The sequence below is a fragment of the Emydura macquarii genome, unplaced genomic scaffold, assembly GCF_026122565.2.
Source record: "Emydura macquarii macquarii isolate MOO-44397 ecotype Brisbane River unplaced genomic scaffold, CSIRO-AGI_Emac_v2 contig_2676, whole genome shotgun sequence".
Lineage (NCBI taxonomy): Eukaryota > Metazoa > Chordata > Testudines > Chelidae > Emydura > Emydura macquarii.
Window position 1 is genome coordinate 28,620,957 of NW_027132813.1, and position 16,039 is coordinate 28,636,995.

Below are 16,039 nucleotides of genomic sequence, written 5' to 3' on the forward strand. Positions count from 1 at the left end.
AAACTATACATCACTGAAGAGGAGGAGGAAACAAATACAAACATGTGCCTGTTTGTAGATGATGGGAAAAAAATGATGAATAGATCAGTACCAAAGAAAAAAGAGCGACTGGATCTAAAGTGGGAGATATGGGCTGATGTCCATTGAAGACAACTGTTGAGTATTATAGATTGATTTAAAAAAAAAATAGACAAATTGCCTACAATCTGTGGTAGCAGTAAAAGATCTAATACAGAACAACTGAAAACCATAGCTCCATGTGAGGCAGCATTTAGGAAATATTGAAAAATGCACCAATCAGTGAGGAAGATTATTATGGTATTATACAAAGGGCTTGTGAAATCACACTTGAATTATTACGTACAATCCTGGATGACTTGTTATGGGAAGGATAGCAGGGAACTTGAAAAAAAAAATGCAGAAGACGGCAGATAAGATGATAAGTTCACAGGGGGTAAACAGCTGTGTGGAAAGGCTGGGAAAATTAGATTGTGTTCATTAGAAAAAAATGAGTTTAAAGAGGGACAGCATGATAAACTTCAGATTGCTAGGAGTGAAAACACCAAAACATTTCCAGAGGGTAACGGGTTCAAAAAGGAGAGAGAGAGAGCAGGGAATGAAGCTAAGAAAAGGGTGAGCATTACAGAAGGTGTAGAGAATGTCTTTATGTGGAAGGCAATTACTTTGTGGAATGGACTATCAAAGGTAGCGATGGAGGCTGCAACTATGAATTTATTATAGAGAGAGCTAGACAGGCAACGAGAGGGAAAATATCCCAAGATGCAAACTCAAAATCCTTGTGCTGTGCACATGAAGGAAGGAGGTCAGTGGTCCTTCACCTGCTGGCAAGGAGCAGTGCAGGATTTCTCCCTCGTATTCTAGAAAGTAATAGCCAACAAAACACATTTCATATGGGGCATATGCTAATGAGATGGCATGCCCAACCTTCCATCAGGCTAGTGTATAGGCTGCGTCCATCACCTTGTGAAAGCAGGGGAGCATGCTGCCTTTTTTAACATGAGCCAAGCAACAGGTTTCCCTGTCCTTTAAACTGCAGTATGCAGCCAGTGCCAGATCTGTGCCCAGCATTGCTCTGGTCTCTGTCTTGTGTGACCAAAGAAAAGAACTTGCCCCAATAAAGATGAACTCACCACAAGCATAGCTTTTCTTGAACCTCAAAACATTCACTTGCTATTTCATTGGTAACTTTCCTATGTCATGGCAATATTTCATTTGCTATCAGTTACACAAAAGGCACAATTTTTTTTTTTTATTATGAGATACATCCAGATGCCACCAACCGTCGCGGAGATCCTGTTTCAACATTATCTGAAACTTAGACAATTGGTGTGAACGACATGCATATTGAGTCAAATTTTCTGTGAAGAGCAAAACACATACACTTGGGGAAAACAAATAAATCACACCCAGAAAGGTTTGCAGCTGAGCTCACAAACAGCACTTTGTATGCTCCCACTAGGTAACTGCATACCTAAATATATTTGCTCAAGCAATTACCCAAGTTGCATAAACATGGTTTTTGGTGGTAGCAATTTTTGTGTTCAGGTTGCACCTATGGCCAGAAATGTAGGATGATATTAATGAAGAGACTGATGCTGAGTGTTGCAGAGCCTTTTGGGCACATCGAAAAAAATCACTGTAATGACACACTGCAATTAAGAAAGCCTGGGTGAGGCACCTAGGCTCCTTTACAATGAATGGGGAGAGATAGGTGCCTTAGAATGAAATCAACAAAGCCAGAATGCTAGGCAGGGAGCCACCTGAGCTAACCAATGGAAGATGCCAACCAGGGCAGCAGTGTGTGCTAATACCCCCATCCCTCATGGGATAGTCCAGGCATCAGAGAGGTCCCGATCTTTGTTTAATGGTGCACAAGCTGGGGAAGATAGGCTTTTGGCTACTTATGTTGAGTGTGGGATCTGAAACAAAACACCTTGGGTAGAGCAGGTCCTCCCTGATAATATTTAGTGGTTAGGTAGTCACTCAGCATGTGAGAAAGCCCTAGTTCAAGTCCCCGCTCCACCTGAGGGGGGAGAAGAAATCTGAATATGGAATAGCCACTTTTCAGAGGAGTACCCTAGCCACCAGGCTATGGGATATTCTGATATGGGACTCCCTCAATCTCCCCTCTTGAAGTTATTCCACTTGAATTAAATAATTGGGAGAAAGCATGATCACTCTAAAGCTTAGTGATTAGAGCACTCCCAAGAGACCTTTCAGATCACTTCTCCCCCCATGAGGCCGCAGGACTTGAACTAGGGGTCTCCCAATTCCCAGGTAAGATGCCTCCCGTTGTGCTAAAAGTTATAAAGGAGGGCTGTCTCCTTCCCAGCTGTTGTGTGAAGTTGCCTCAGGGGCCTGACCTAGCCTGCCTACTGGAGTGTGCCCCTACCTGCAAGTTAGGTGGATGAATTGCTATCTCCCCTTTTTGTGAATTGCTCCTTGAGTGAGGCAGCAGTGTGCTTCCCTAGAGACAAAAACATAGGTGACTAGGGAACTATTACGGCAAACGCTTACGTGCTGTGAGAGTTTAGGCGCCTACAGGGTTAAGCAGCACCAAAGTGAGAGTTTTGTAGACCTCAGTAATGCCTAAAAATGAGACTAAGTACCTCCATGGATCACATCGGAGTCCTTAGTGTAAGAGGTAACAAAAGCTTTTATCATGAGTTTAAGTTACTGATCAAACAGTAAACTAGGTTTTTGCTCAAATCCATATGCAGCATCTTTCACAGGATTACCGGAGAGCTACAGAACTTCACAGTGCCTCATAATGATAAACAAGGATATAAGAAATTTCTTTCTTGGGCTTGAAAAGCTTTAGTGAGTCCAGCCAGTTATTATCCTGGGTAGAAAATGACAGGGAAACATAAATCAGAATGCTGCCTATACTTACAAGTGGCAAAAATGTTACTGTGCTTCTCACAAAGCAAAACAATTTCATAAACACTTAAACATCTCCTGGTGAGTGCAAGGAGGACCTTTCTTTCATTTATGATGATCATTAATGCACGAGCATAAGCAAGCCCAAGATCAGAGAACGTTGCATCCCCTAGTAACAAAATATTTGTTTGAATGGTCTGTCTCAGAGAGAGCTCTTTTGACAGCAGACACTGACAAGATATAAGTGGTTCTGTTAGTTAGGCCATTCAATCACCAGTTAGGAGACGTAGGTTCAGAATGTCCTTGGGAGTTGGTTCTGGAAAAGCAACTGACTTGGCTAAAATACTCACAAAAACAAAAAGGCAGTAAGAGACCTATCCATATAGCGACTACTGAATTTGGATGGATAGCTGCTGTCCCTGTTTGCCTTTACCATTGGGTCAGCTCTGCATCAGCCTTAGTGAGCCTGTCAGGAGCCACTGTAGGAACTGCAGGAATAGTGGGGCTGGACTCCCTTACAATTATCCTCCCTCCCCTCCCCCTCGGGTTTCTTATTGGGTTCAGCAAAAGGTGAGGAAAGAAATGGTGCTCTCAGCTGAATCTCCTTTGCAGACCTAAATAAGATTAATTACCTCCCCCCCCTCCAGGATTGTAGGTAGGGTTTGCGGGGGAGGAGGGGTAAGAAGCGAGTACTTGGTTGATGTATGGGTCACAGAGAGGTAGGGACTGGGATACCCCTCAAGAACCTCCTGTGACTCAGCGCCCTGGTAGCACCAAAGGAGGCTTCACTGATAATGCCATGAAATGGGTGAATGTTGACACTGGCAACATTCAACTTGGAAATAAAGTGCATGATTTCGCAGCAAGGGTGATTATCCATTGGAACTTACTTAAGGATGTGGTGGATTCTCTGTCACTTGAAGTCTTTAAGTAGGAATTTTCCCCCAGGTAAGATTGGCAGAAACCTTTGGGGGTTTTTTTTGCCTTCCTCTGCAGCATGAGCCATGAGTCACTTGCAGGTTTAAACTCGTGTAAATAGTGAATTCTCTGTAACTTGAAGTCTTTAAACCATGATTTGAGGACTTCAGTAACTCAGCCAGAGGTTAGGGGTCTATTACAGGAGTGGGTAAGTGAGGTTCTGTGGCCTGCAATGTTCAGGAGGTCAGACTAGATGATCACGATGGTCTCTTCTGACCTTAAAGTCTAATGCAACCACATATTATGGGCTTGATGCTGTAATTACTGGGTGAAATTATGTGATACAGGAGATCAGACTAGGTGATCATAATGGTCCCTTTTGGTCTTAAAAATCTATTACTATGAACCTTTTACATTATTTCAATATTTTGAGATGTAATATACAAGGAGATGTTAATTGCCAACTGGATACTGGTTCAGGAAGAAGAAGAGTTAAATCAACTAGCTGTACCATCTAATAAAATATTGCAGTCTGCACCACAAATTTGATTTGAGCAATTCTATTTTTTCCCAGCATAGATGTTATTACAGGTCAATCATTTCCATAAGTGAAAGAACATTTCTGGTGTACCCTATGGTGACAGATGACTGGAAGAGCTCTCTTTCATGATCTCAGTCAGGATAAAAAGGCAATTTACCATCCCTATAACTGTGGATACACTAGTAATAGAACAGAATAATTCCTATACAAATAATTCAGTGTTTGAATGTGAACTATTGAATGAATGTGAACTATAGCCAAATCAATTCAGAATATGATTGTATTGGCTTTAGCTTGCAAAGGCAACGCATTAACTTTTCACTACAGGAAACTGTTTTTCCCTCCCAAAGAAATGTCAATTGTGTTGGTGCTAAGAAGATGCTTCAATAAGTTTATCCAAAGGTGAAAGGCATGTATAGGGGATGCTAGCTATCTAGTGTTGAAAGTGTGATGAAAAAATGAGGAGGAACTCCTAAGGTAGTGCTTTATATTAGGTCTGCACTGAGCATCCCAGCATGGAGGCAGGGTATGGCAAGCACAGATATAAGCACTACAGAAGAGTTCTTATCTGACCCTGAAGTTAAATGTTCTATTTTCCCTCTCTCTTTTTTTGTGTTTTCTAGCCACACTAAAATCTTTTCTGCCACTGAAATAATAAGATTTCCTTCCCTCAATTCTACTAAGGACAGCTATTGCTAATATGGGCTGGGGGGAGGGCACAAGGAGCTTGTCCCATGGCAGCTCCTGTGAACGTTGCCACCTATGATTGCAGCCCCCCCAGACTTGAATAACCCATGCCTCTCTCCTGCCAGCCTGAGGCATGCTAGATGTGAGCCCTGAGGGAAGAGACAGATACATGGATGGGCTGGTGCTGAAAAAGGAATCATGCACCTTCTGTTGTTGCTAACAGGAAGTTATGAATAGAAGCATAAGCAACTCCTCACACTTGCAGAAAAGATTCAGATCTGTGCTAAACGTAGGTCTGAGATCATGTTACCAGGTGCCGTCTGCTTCCCAATGTCAGCCATGTATATGGCAATTAATAATAGAAAGTGTTACAAGAAGAAGTAAGAGCAGGTGACAGTGTTTTAGAGGACACACAAAGGGTTGAGAACGGCGAGTACTGCTGTGGAGAAGTTTTGGGGTTGTAGAAAGTTTAGAAGAAATGCATTGTTAAATGCATTAAAAAAGGATGGACAGATCTGTAAGAATTCTACTGCTGTGGAACTTTTCTGTACCCGTTACTTTCCCCTAAGTGACATGCATAGAGAAGAAGAGACTAGTGAAATTGTGCAAGGTACAGGGTCTGATTTTCAGTTTTAGATCTAGACTGCAAAGATGTTGGCAGATTCTCAGCGGGTTTAAATTGTCTTAGCTCCCTTGAAGTTAATGGAGTAGTACAATGTTCACCAGCTGAGGATCTCCCCACTTCTCTTTGGATTGGGCCAAAGCAACAAATGAAAATAAGCAGTGTTTCATTTTACATAAAGTGCAATACAACCACTTCGTTGGGGGGGGGGGGGGGGAGTATGAAATCTGAACCTGATCCATATCTACAAAATCTGAACCAGGATCCAGATCTACATTTTACATGCGGCTCCCTTTAATAAATGGAAACAAACCTCAAGACCTGAACACTCCTGAATTTTTGGGTATCGGGAATTCAGACCGGCAGCCAAATTTGAATTTTGTGACTAGAGCCCGTCTCTAATAGAGAGTTAATAATGAGAAGAACATCTGACTGTTACTTACAGAACAACTGGGCCAGTAGCTCCTTGAAAAACCTCATTAGGTAATTTTTCTAGATGGTGATTATCACTAAGATTTCTGTAAAACATAATAACGATAAGACAATCAGGGATAAATAACTCTGCTACAGTTACTATTTCCCAGTAATTGTTATGTTGAGTACCAAAATAATAAGAATAGTTACAGCTCATCCAAGTAGGTTCCATTAAATGCATAGTTCTGAATTTCCCGAATTCCATTTTTATTCAGCCATCTGCAACAAAAAGAAATTTTAAAACACTGATTACAAAGAACTATGCGTGTGCATGTTAAATGAGATACTCCAAATTTAGATGCACCAGTAGAATTACAGGATGATATCAAACTAGTTAAATAAATAATGATCTCTGGGATTAATAGAAAGCTATTATAAGATCCCAACCACTGTTGTTTGGGATAAATTTTCTTAAATATGCTGGGCCAAGTTCTGCTTTCACTTACACTGATGTAAAAGTAGGTAGCTGCGATGAAGTCAGTGGAGGTCCTCCAGATTTACACCAGAATGAGATCAGAATTATTCTGACTGTTACTGTTACTACCATACAAACTTTGCATTTGCAAAGTTCTGTTCAAACCATGGGCTAACTACTGCAGAGAGGAGCAAAGTGCAACCGGATAGACTCCAAAGACGTGGAAGGGAGAGAGCAGCAGCTTCACTGAAAGCACTCACTTGCTTCCAGAAACTGTGAATGCCCCATTGATCCAGTGCAGCAGGTTGAGATTCAGAGGCTTTGGAGTGGAGGAATAGCTGGGGAATGAAAAAGGTGACTCCAAGGAGCCATCAGGCTCTTTAGCATTTTCCTCAAACAGGCAACATCTCAGGAACATCTGCTCACACATTAGTGCTGCTGGGACCAATAGTTCCCTGTAGCATGGTGCCCCTTTCTTCAGGGTCCCTGTGGACCACAAAGGATTCAGAGACCCTCAAGTCTGCAGTCACCAGTGGTTTATTTACAACATGCACAAGAATCTCCCATCACCATACAAGGCCTTACCTAGGCCAGCCATCACTGGGGCTGCTTAAAGTCCAAGGAGCCTAGCAATACCTCTACACACCCATGCCAGCCTCTCAAACCCCCTGGGGCCTGGTTTATAAACCCTGCTGGGCCAGCAGGGAAGCTGCAGCTTATGGCCTAATCAAACCCCTGGGCAGCTGCTCAGCCTGTGCCTACGCACAGCTGCCTCTCCTCAGACACTCAAGCCCCAGCCCAGCTACCCACTAAGCTGCCCCTGTTAGTGTGGCAGGGGGCTGACCAGGGGTTCACCCCTCAGCACCCTGTGTCAGACCTCCCCCCACCTCGTCAAACCATTAGGTTTCTTCTCCTCCTTCCTCACTGGGGGGGGATTCTTCCCCTTTCTTCGAGTGGTCCTCAGGCTCCAGCGTTTGGGGTTCACTCTCCCCCCACCCACAAAATCCACGCTGGGTCAGGGATGGTGTCCACCCCTAGGTCTGTTGCCACCCACAAGTCCTCACATCATTTGCAGCTCTATGGTTGCCCCTTGTCCTGGCCGCACAAGTTCTCTGACTGGGGCGCCCCTGCGCGACCCTCACCTCTTGGATGTTGTCCAGGACTTTGGGGGTGTCCAGCCCAACAGGCAGGGCTGGGGACTCTCCCGCTTGGGGTTGTATTGGGCGGGGGGGGGGGGGGGGGATTCAATCGCTCACCTGGTGGCATGCCCTAGGCCAACCCCCTGTATCCTTCTTTACACGTTCCCTACCCCTGGCCTTTGGCTCTTGGGGCCACCCTACTCCTTCCTCACCCTGTTCTTGTTATTTAGGGGTTTATTCCGTGTTCAGGTCTCCTGCCATAGGGGTTCCTGACCCTTTCCTAGGGAAAACCAGAGGGTTTCCCCCAGTGGGTGCTCTACTCCCACCCCTCTTTCTTGTTCAGGAGAGCTCCCACTCCATGCCCACCACCAAGTAGGCCAGTCCCTCCACTACTGCTACTTGTTTCCATTGAAACCGGCCCAAGACCTCCATGGGCACCTGGGCCAATGGGTACTGCCTTGTGTCCCCGTGGACGCATTCCACATTCAGTCCCACCCCAGGTATCCTCCATTGTGCCGTCACCAGCCCTCTCTGGACAAGGGTGCGGGTGGAAGCCGTGTCCATTAAGTCCCTTCGGGACTTTCTCACCACCCTCCTTCGAGTCACCTTAGTCCAACCACAAAACTTGCCCATCCCACACTCCATCTGTGAGCATTCCTGCCAATTATGTCCAAGCTGGCCACGCTGCGAGCAGACGGCAGCCCAGGATCCTGCAGGGGGTCCCCAACTGTCCCCCCTTTTTTTCTCCGGAGCCCTTCCAGGTAGAGGTTCTCTGGGCCTTGCTCCAGCCTCGGGACCTCTATCAGGCTTGCCTGCCCTTCTGGGGGTATCCGCCTCCGAATATTCCTCCGTCAGCCATACGGCCGTTTCTACCATGTCAGGCTGGTGTCACCTTCCCCAGACCTGTATGCTGTCCGGGAGTCCCTGTAAAATCGGTCCAGAACCACCGTGTCCATAATCTCATCCACTCTCCGAGTGGAGGGCCACAGCTACCAAGTGGCTCAATTTCCCTGTCTTTGGGCAAACGCCCAGGGTGGCTGAGTCCCTGTCCACCTCGCTGCCCAAAGTTTCTGGCAGTATCACTCCATGGACAGCCTGATCCAGTCCAGGATGGCTGCCTTCACTGACCCATAATCGCAGGCCTGACTCTCGCTCAGGGCCATGTAGCTGCCTAGGCCTGCCCTGCTGAATAGGGGGCTAGTCGCAGGACCCAGGTCACCCTGTCCCATCCGGCCCCCATGGCTACACGTTCAAAGGTGGTAAGGAATGCGTCCGGATCATCTGCCAAGCCCATTTTACAAAGCCCTAGTCCCAGTGGTTGAGTGCCATCCCCTGTCACAGGGTCCACCAATCTCTTTAGGAGCTGTTGCTGGACCCTAGCGTGTTCCTTTATAAAGTCTCGCAGGGCTTACTGTTGGTCCGCCTGCCAGGTCAGCAAGGTCTGTCTTTCTACCTGGTGTGATTCCTGAAGGGCCTTCCCTTGTTCCAGACAAGCCCCCGTGTGTTGCACGGCATCTCCTCACCATCCCTCTCTTCAGTGACACTCTGAACCACAAAGGACTCAGAGACCCTCAAGCTTGCAATCACCAGTGGTTTATTTACAACATGCGCAAGAATCTCCTACCACCAGACAGGGCCTTGCCTGGGCCAGCCATCACTGGGGCTACTCAGGGTCCAGGGAGACAGGCAACACCTCTGCATTCCTTTCCCCCCTTTCTCCTCTGGGGCCTGGCTTATAAAATCTGCTGGGCCAAGCAGGGAAGCTGCAGCTCGTGGCCTAATCAACCCCCCCAGAGGCTGCTCAGCCTATGCCACGCACAGTTGCCTCCCCTCAGGCAATCAAGCCCCAGCCCAGCTACTCGCTCTGCTGCCCCTGAGCTAGCTAAGGTAACGTGGCAGGGGGCTGACTAGGGGTTCACCCCTCAGCACACTGTCACACTCCCCAGTAGCAGTAAGTCCCCATCTATGCCCTCTTTCCCCCTCTGAGAGATAAGGTCACTGGCAGAAGAGCGGGACTGGCTTCACACATCAAGGCAGTGGGAGGTTGGTGGGTGGAAATAGTGCAGAATTTGCCAGGATAGCTGCTAAGTTTTTAATGCATCTGCTGCCTTCACAGACTACATCCCCTATCTGTTCCACAGTTCCCCTACTCTTCCATGTTCTTCTCTCTGAGAAAAGAATCAGGCAGCAACTCCATGAGTTTAAATTCATAGAGTTCTCTGCTGAGTTTTAACTGTGGTGCTAATTAATGTTTAATGTCCCTAACTCATGCTTCCTCCCTGATCCTCAAGTTTTACATTTGGGTCAGTTATATTTATCATTTATACAGTATAGTTTTTCCATCTCCTTTATTGTTACTCTGCACCACTCACTCCCTCCGGCACTGAATGACAGGCCTGACTGATGACACGAAACAAACAATTTAATTAAACTGTCAGAAAACCTACACATTTTACTTCTCATTCACAGTGAAAGCGTGCAAGTGACCCACTAATTTAAGGCCTGAGATGGTGGGCTTAGGTCAACATGAAAATCAATTATGGGTCTGGCTGGAAAGATTACCCTTTTGACCATGAAAGACAGATGTACATGGCTCCATGTCTATAATGTGAGTCAGCTCAGATCATGGAAGCTGTCTCATCCCATCTACTCACAGGCACTATTAGAAATGAGTGAGCCAACACAGAGAGGCAAGACAATGTGATGCTATTTATGCCATCTGACACCTATATTATTTTACATCATTCATATTAGTTATCATCTGCCACATGATTTGTTTAAAAAAAAGTCATAATGAGGGCAATCATTATGTTCTATCACTGCACATAATGGTAACATGCTAACGTACTGATACTACACTGCTGAGTATGGAGCATACAGTAATAGCTGCCATACAATCCTGACTAAGCATGGCAATCACCTGGAAGAAAAATACACCCACCACTTTCAAGTAGCAAAAATAAATAATTATAATTTTACCTTTGAGCTAAACCCTGGCGTCCTCATTCACTTTTAAATCAACTCTCACTTAGCCAACCTCCCTTTAGACCAAATTCTCCTCTTATTTAAACCAGCATGTATCCTGAGCAACTTCAGACTAAAATGGAAGTCTTGCCAGAATAAAAATGACTTGAAAGCTATGGAATTTGGCTTCTTTGTTTATATTTGATTACTGTATTGGTACATTCACAAAAAAAAAAAGGGGTGAAATTCACCTCTGTGTGGAAGGCCAGCACATGACCTATAGAAGAATGTAAGTCTCATTTATGCTGATTTTTGAAGGTGTAGGTGGGGGAAAGGCTTTGCATTGGGGTGAATTTCAATCTGTTATATATTTTTAGGAGTTCTTAACTGCATTTATACAAAACTTCAGTTTGCCTTCTCCCACACCCTTGCGGTAATCTGTTCAGATGTGGTCTGAATTCAGGCCTAAACACACTATTAACCCCAGGGAGAAATCCTGGCACAATGAAGTCAATAGTGTTTAGTGGGTATTTAAAAGGATCTGACTGAGAAAGCTGTTGAAGCATAAAACTGACTGGAGAGAGAGTTGTGTGAGCATGGAAGTGACTCACATTATGCCTTTCCTTTTTAAAAACATCCTTCTGAGAATATAATTTTTTGTGTGTGTGAAGCATTTCCTGAACAATAATAATGCCTCTCTTACTGCAGAACGTTCTTTTTAGCTGGTCTAGCATGGCTGAAGTGTGCCACAGTGATCAAATATGCCTGCCACGGCTGGAATACGGAGCACAAATAACATACCGATGCGGAGGGCTTTACATGTGAGATCTATTTTTTTTAACATAATAAAGCTTAGTTCCATGGATTACTATTTCTTATCTAAATATTTCACAATAGTGCAAATAAAAGAGTACCAGGGTTATGTGGGGATGGAGGCAAATTTATGGCTAAAATGAGGTATTTCCTTCCCATGGGGAGAGATACCGTACTGAGAGGTATATCAGAGACTAAATAAACTAGATACTATAACTCATTCTTGTTGAGACCAGACACCATCAGAAAAAAATCTTGAAAAAATTAGCTTTACTTTGTTTGTAAAAGCAGCTTTGATTCTCTGTGGGTGAAATTCACCCGTGCAGAGGGCTACCACAGGATTATGTGTAATTTCAGGGGTTGTCGATATGAACACTTAGTTCACAGCAAGCTGCAGTACAATCTACCTTGTTATAGCCTGCCACACACTAACGGTCTGTGTGGACTCTCCTGCCATGTAATAATAGTTCTAAAGTACACTTTAATCTAGTTGGTAGATCAAAGTACACCGTGGATCTTTTAGTGCGCAGCAGATGTGTTCTCATGGACACTCAATTTACCGGAGGGTAGATTTACACCCTAGCTTGCTGCAAACTAAGTGTTCGTGTAAAGAGCCCTAGGGCCATGTAGGCATGTGGGGCACTCCCTCACTGTCAGTATCCAAGAGAGGCCATGCCTCTTTTCTGCATGCTCCTAGAATGACAGTCTGCAAAAGGGGGAGTTTAGCAGTCTCCAGGGCTCAAACCCTCAGGCAGGGTAGAGCAAGGAATAGTTCAGGGGCCTGAGCACTCAGGCAGGGTGGGGCACCAAACAGCCTAAGGGAGCTTGGGCGTGGGGGGATGAGCTCCACAGCACTGTCTAGGGGCTCAGGTAGGAGGCAGACCAACGCAGGACTCTTGGCCTAAGGTGGGGAGGCTGCCACCCCGTCTGTAGGGCGGTAAGGGAGGGAGGAGGACACAGGCCCACTAGATTCCACCGCGTCCCAGCCCAGGGCCCTGATAGCGACGGCATGTTCTGCCTTGGGGTCAGCGGGGCTCCAGCCACAACGTGCTGACCGGTGCTCAGGTGGGAGCACAGCTGGACTGTAGTTGGCTACCCCTGGGCTACTTCCTACACCCCCTCTGTAGTGTACCTGTAGCTCGGGGTCGTCCTTGGTTTCCCTGGGTACACTGTGAGTGCCAGTCCCAGCAGCTCTTCTGGCTCTTTGTCAGTTGGCGGTTGGGTCAGTCCTGAGACAGCAACCCTAGTAGCTCCCCTGGCTCCAGCAAAAGGTGGGATGTGTCTGTCTCCCTTGGCAGCTCCAGCCCAACTGAGCTGCAGGGCCCCCCTTTTGTACTTTCAGTTCCTGTCCCGCCCCTCTGCTTCTGGCACAGCAAGCATGGCTTCACCCACCAGGGTGTGCCTGGCCCTCCCTCGCTGTCAGTCTCTGCGGGAGGCCACGTCTCTTTGCTACAGGCCATCTCTGAACTCCATCAGCCTCACCTCCCAAAATCATCCCATGCAGCAACATGAGACCACCTTCCCATCTCCTCTTCATTTTACGGGTCACAGTTCAAAAAAAAAAAAAGACTGAGATCCACTGGTCTAGTTAAATGAGAATGGGGCTGGGAGTCAGGGACTCTTGACAAAGCTCTGGCTGGGATGATTTAGTTGGGGTTGGTCCTGCTTTGAGCAGGGGGTTGGACTAGATGACCTCCTGAGGTCCCTTCCAACCCTCATCTTCTATGATTCTATGAATTCTAATCCTAGCTCTGTCATTAGTTTACTGTGTGACTATGGATAGGGCCACCTAACCGTGGTATCGGTTTTCTCTCTATAAAATAAAGATAATGGGCTGGATTCTCAGCTGTACCCATTGTCCATTGTCCACTGAATGCAGTTCTTTGGTGTGGCAACTTGAAAAGCAACTTTAAAGGTTGATGTCCAGGTTTGTCATCCACTCTATGGCTTCTGGTGACATGGAATGAATCAAAACTGCCCCACTTGAGGAGGATCGCAGAGGGCACTAGATGTGCCATAGTTTGGGTGTCTTCTCCACATTTGCATATTGGGCTGGATGTAGTTAGTGTGGATGTTGCTGATGTGGGGGCACACAGGAACTGATTGTGACACCCTGATTCTGGGGCTGGTTCTATGACAATCCCAACCCCCATGATGTTTACTGTAGCCTGAGGTCTGCTCTAAAGTTAGCTGGCTCTGGCCACAAGGGACCATTATACCAGCACAGAATACCAGCATTAGCACTCAAGTCTCACTGCCCTCTGCTAATGACCAAATGAAATTAATAGGCAGCAGGTTTAAAATGAACAAAAGGAAGTATTTCTTCACACAATGCACAGTCAACCTGTGGAACTCCTTGCCAGAGGATGTTGTAAAGGCCAAGACCATAACAGGGTTCAAAAAAGAACTAGATAAATCATGGAGGATAGGTTCATCAATGGCTATTAGCCAGGATTGGTAGGGAATGCTGTTTGGCAGAGGCTGGGAATGAGTGATGGGATGGATCACTTGATGATTACCTGTTCTGTTCATTCCCTCTCAAGCACCTGGCATTGGCCACTGTCAGAAGATAGGATACTGGGCTAGGTGGAGCATTGGTCTGACCCAGTACGGCCATTCTTATGACCACTATATTATGGGATGGGTGTCACAAGAGCCTCAGTGTCAACATGGTACTCTCACACAGACTTTGGGGAATCCCCAGCTAGGGAGATAAAGCAGTTTTCTAGTCCCTTCATGTTGCTAAAGTAGCATAAAGAAATCAGATGACAGGAAAGAATCTGGCTCCACAGTAGTTAATTACCTCACTTCTTAGGGGTGTTGTAGAAATTCAGAAGGTACTGTTTGTACAGTGCTTAGAAGATGTAAAGTGCTATATATAGATGCTAAGTATTATCATTATGATTAAACACCACAGGAAAGGTAAACAAATATGGTTTAGGGTCTCATTCCCTACCATTCTATTCCACATAGGAGTGAGGATACCCCTGAAATACTGTTTTTACTCTTCAGGGAACACTAACCACATATAGTAGATTTTCAGGGGGATGGAATGGATACGTTGTGGCTTAGACAATGGAGGGGTAATAGTAGTTAACCTAGTTATAACTCTATCTTCAAATATTCAGGGTCTGGATCCTGCTCCCACTGAAACAAGTAAGAGCAGGATTGGCCCCTTGCTGCATGCCCCCTGCTTCTTGTGTCTGAATCAAGCTGCATGGGGCAATGGTAAATTTTCCAAACTAGGCACTGGCCTAGATTGAATGAAAGCAGTATTTTAGTACAGAGAGCAAACTGCCAATGTCCCTGTAAAAGGGATTAGGAAACCCAGCTAGTTCATTAAAAAACATGATTATTCAAGTCAAATGAAAAGTCATCTAACTACACAGCATGAAACTGCATTGTGAACTGGCCTGTAACAGTACATTAACGTTGTGTAAAAGTATAGCATATTTTACCCATATCCACATGTAATTTGCTTGAGTAATGAATGTCTTTGAATGATGTATCTGATTGCGAATATGTATGAGCTATTTGTCCTTTGGAACACAATTTGTATGATGTGGAACCACCATGGTCTTTAACCTTGGTACAATTAATTATTAAATTTGCTCCATGCTCTGCTGTAGTTCTAAAATATAGAGAGGGGATGAAAAGGCAGGAGAGAGAGATTACTGAATAGTAAAAATATAAAAGAAGAAAAGAAATATTTCTTATTTAGGAGCGCTGCTCATTTGCAAACCCATTTAAATGTAGTGGGGAGTTTAAAGTGGGTTATGAGTTCAATTCCTACTTAGGAAAAACTGGTGGGGAAAAGGAGCAGAAAGGGGTCAGAAAGAAGAAACCCAGTGAAAAATGAGGGTGACAAATGGAGTAGAGCACAGGCAGAGTGAAGAATAAACAAAGACTGTGTAAAAAGAGCAGTGATAGCCATCACACTTATGGCTTCAGGAAGCTCTGCTGGCCCCATTTGTATGTTTGCCAACCTAACTTTTGGGAGGGAGTTCTAACCCTAATGCACAGCACATATGTAGCTCTCACTGCTGCCCCATGCCATTGGCGTTCTCCCATCTGTTTGCTGTACTACATGTTGTCTTTTGTTCAGTGTGTGTCACACTGGGGCTTCAATCCCTGCCTGGTGTCTTGAGGTGCTGCACAGTACAAGTGTTTAACAAGACAGGTTTCATCCAGCTAGAATTTGTTTTAAATGAATTCAATCTCCATGGAGTAAAAAACCCCACACAGGTTTGAATCACAGGGAAAAAAGGCCACACACTCACATTAATTGTACAAATCCATAAAATAGCACCCAACAAAGTTCCTCAGTCACTGTTCTGGAGATGATGTGGATTAAAATGCTGTATTTGCCAATTCTTACTTACATAATGACACTTTCAGAACTCAGGCCCATGAAGGAATTCGTTTCAATTGTACGTATATTTATATTATCTTGAATGTCTCTGAAAAAGAAAGTACAGTAAAAAGTAAACAGTTTTGCAGCTGTGTCACCCTTTCATCTTTTTGATAGGAAATGATGCTTCAAACACCAGAGCAATTTTTCTTTA

The 16,039-nt window shown here is 45.2% G+C and overlaps 1 protein-coding gene across 2 annotated transcripts in view; it reads right to left on the reverse strand.

Annotated features, from left to right (window-relative positions):
• The window catches only part of FSHR (follicle stimulating hormone receptor), a 121,491-nt gene that overhangs the window by 11,539 nt on the left and 93,913 nt on the right, over nucleotides 1–16,039 (reverse strand). For both annotated transcript variants that reach the window (XM_067565117.1, XM_067565118.1), the window contains exons 6-8: nucleotides 15,857–15,934; nucleotides 6,294–6,362; nucleotides 6,113–6,187 (exon numbers count right to left, since the gene is read on the reverse strand). In XM_067565117.1, the coding sequence (XP_067421218.1) occupies nucleotides 6,113–6,187; nucleotides 6,294–6,362; nucleotides 15,857–15,934 (222 nt within the window). The remainder of the gene's footprint in view (nucleotides 1–6,112; nucleotides 6,188–6,293; nucleotides 6,363–15,856; nucleotides 15,935–16,039) is intronic.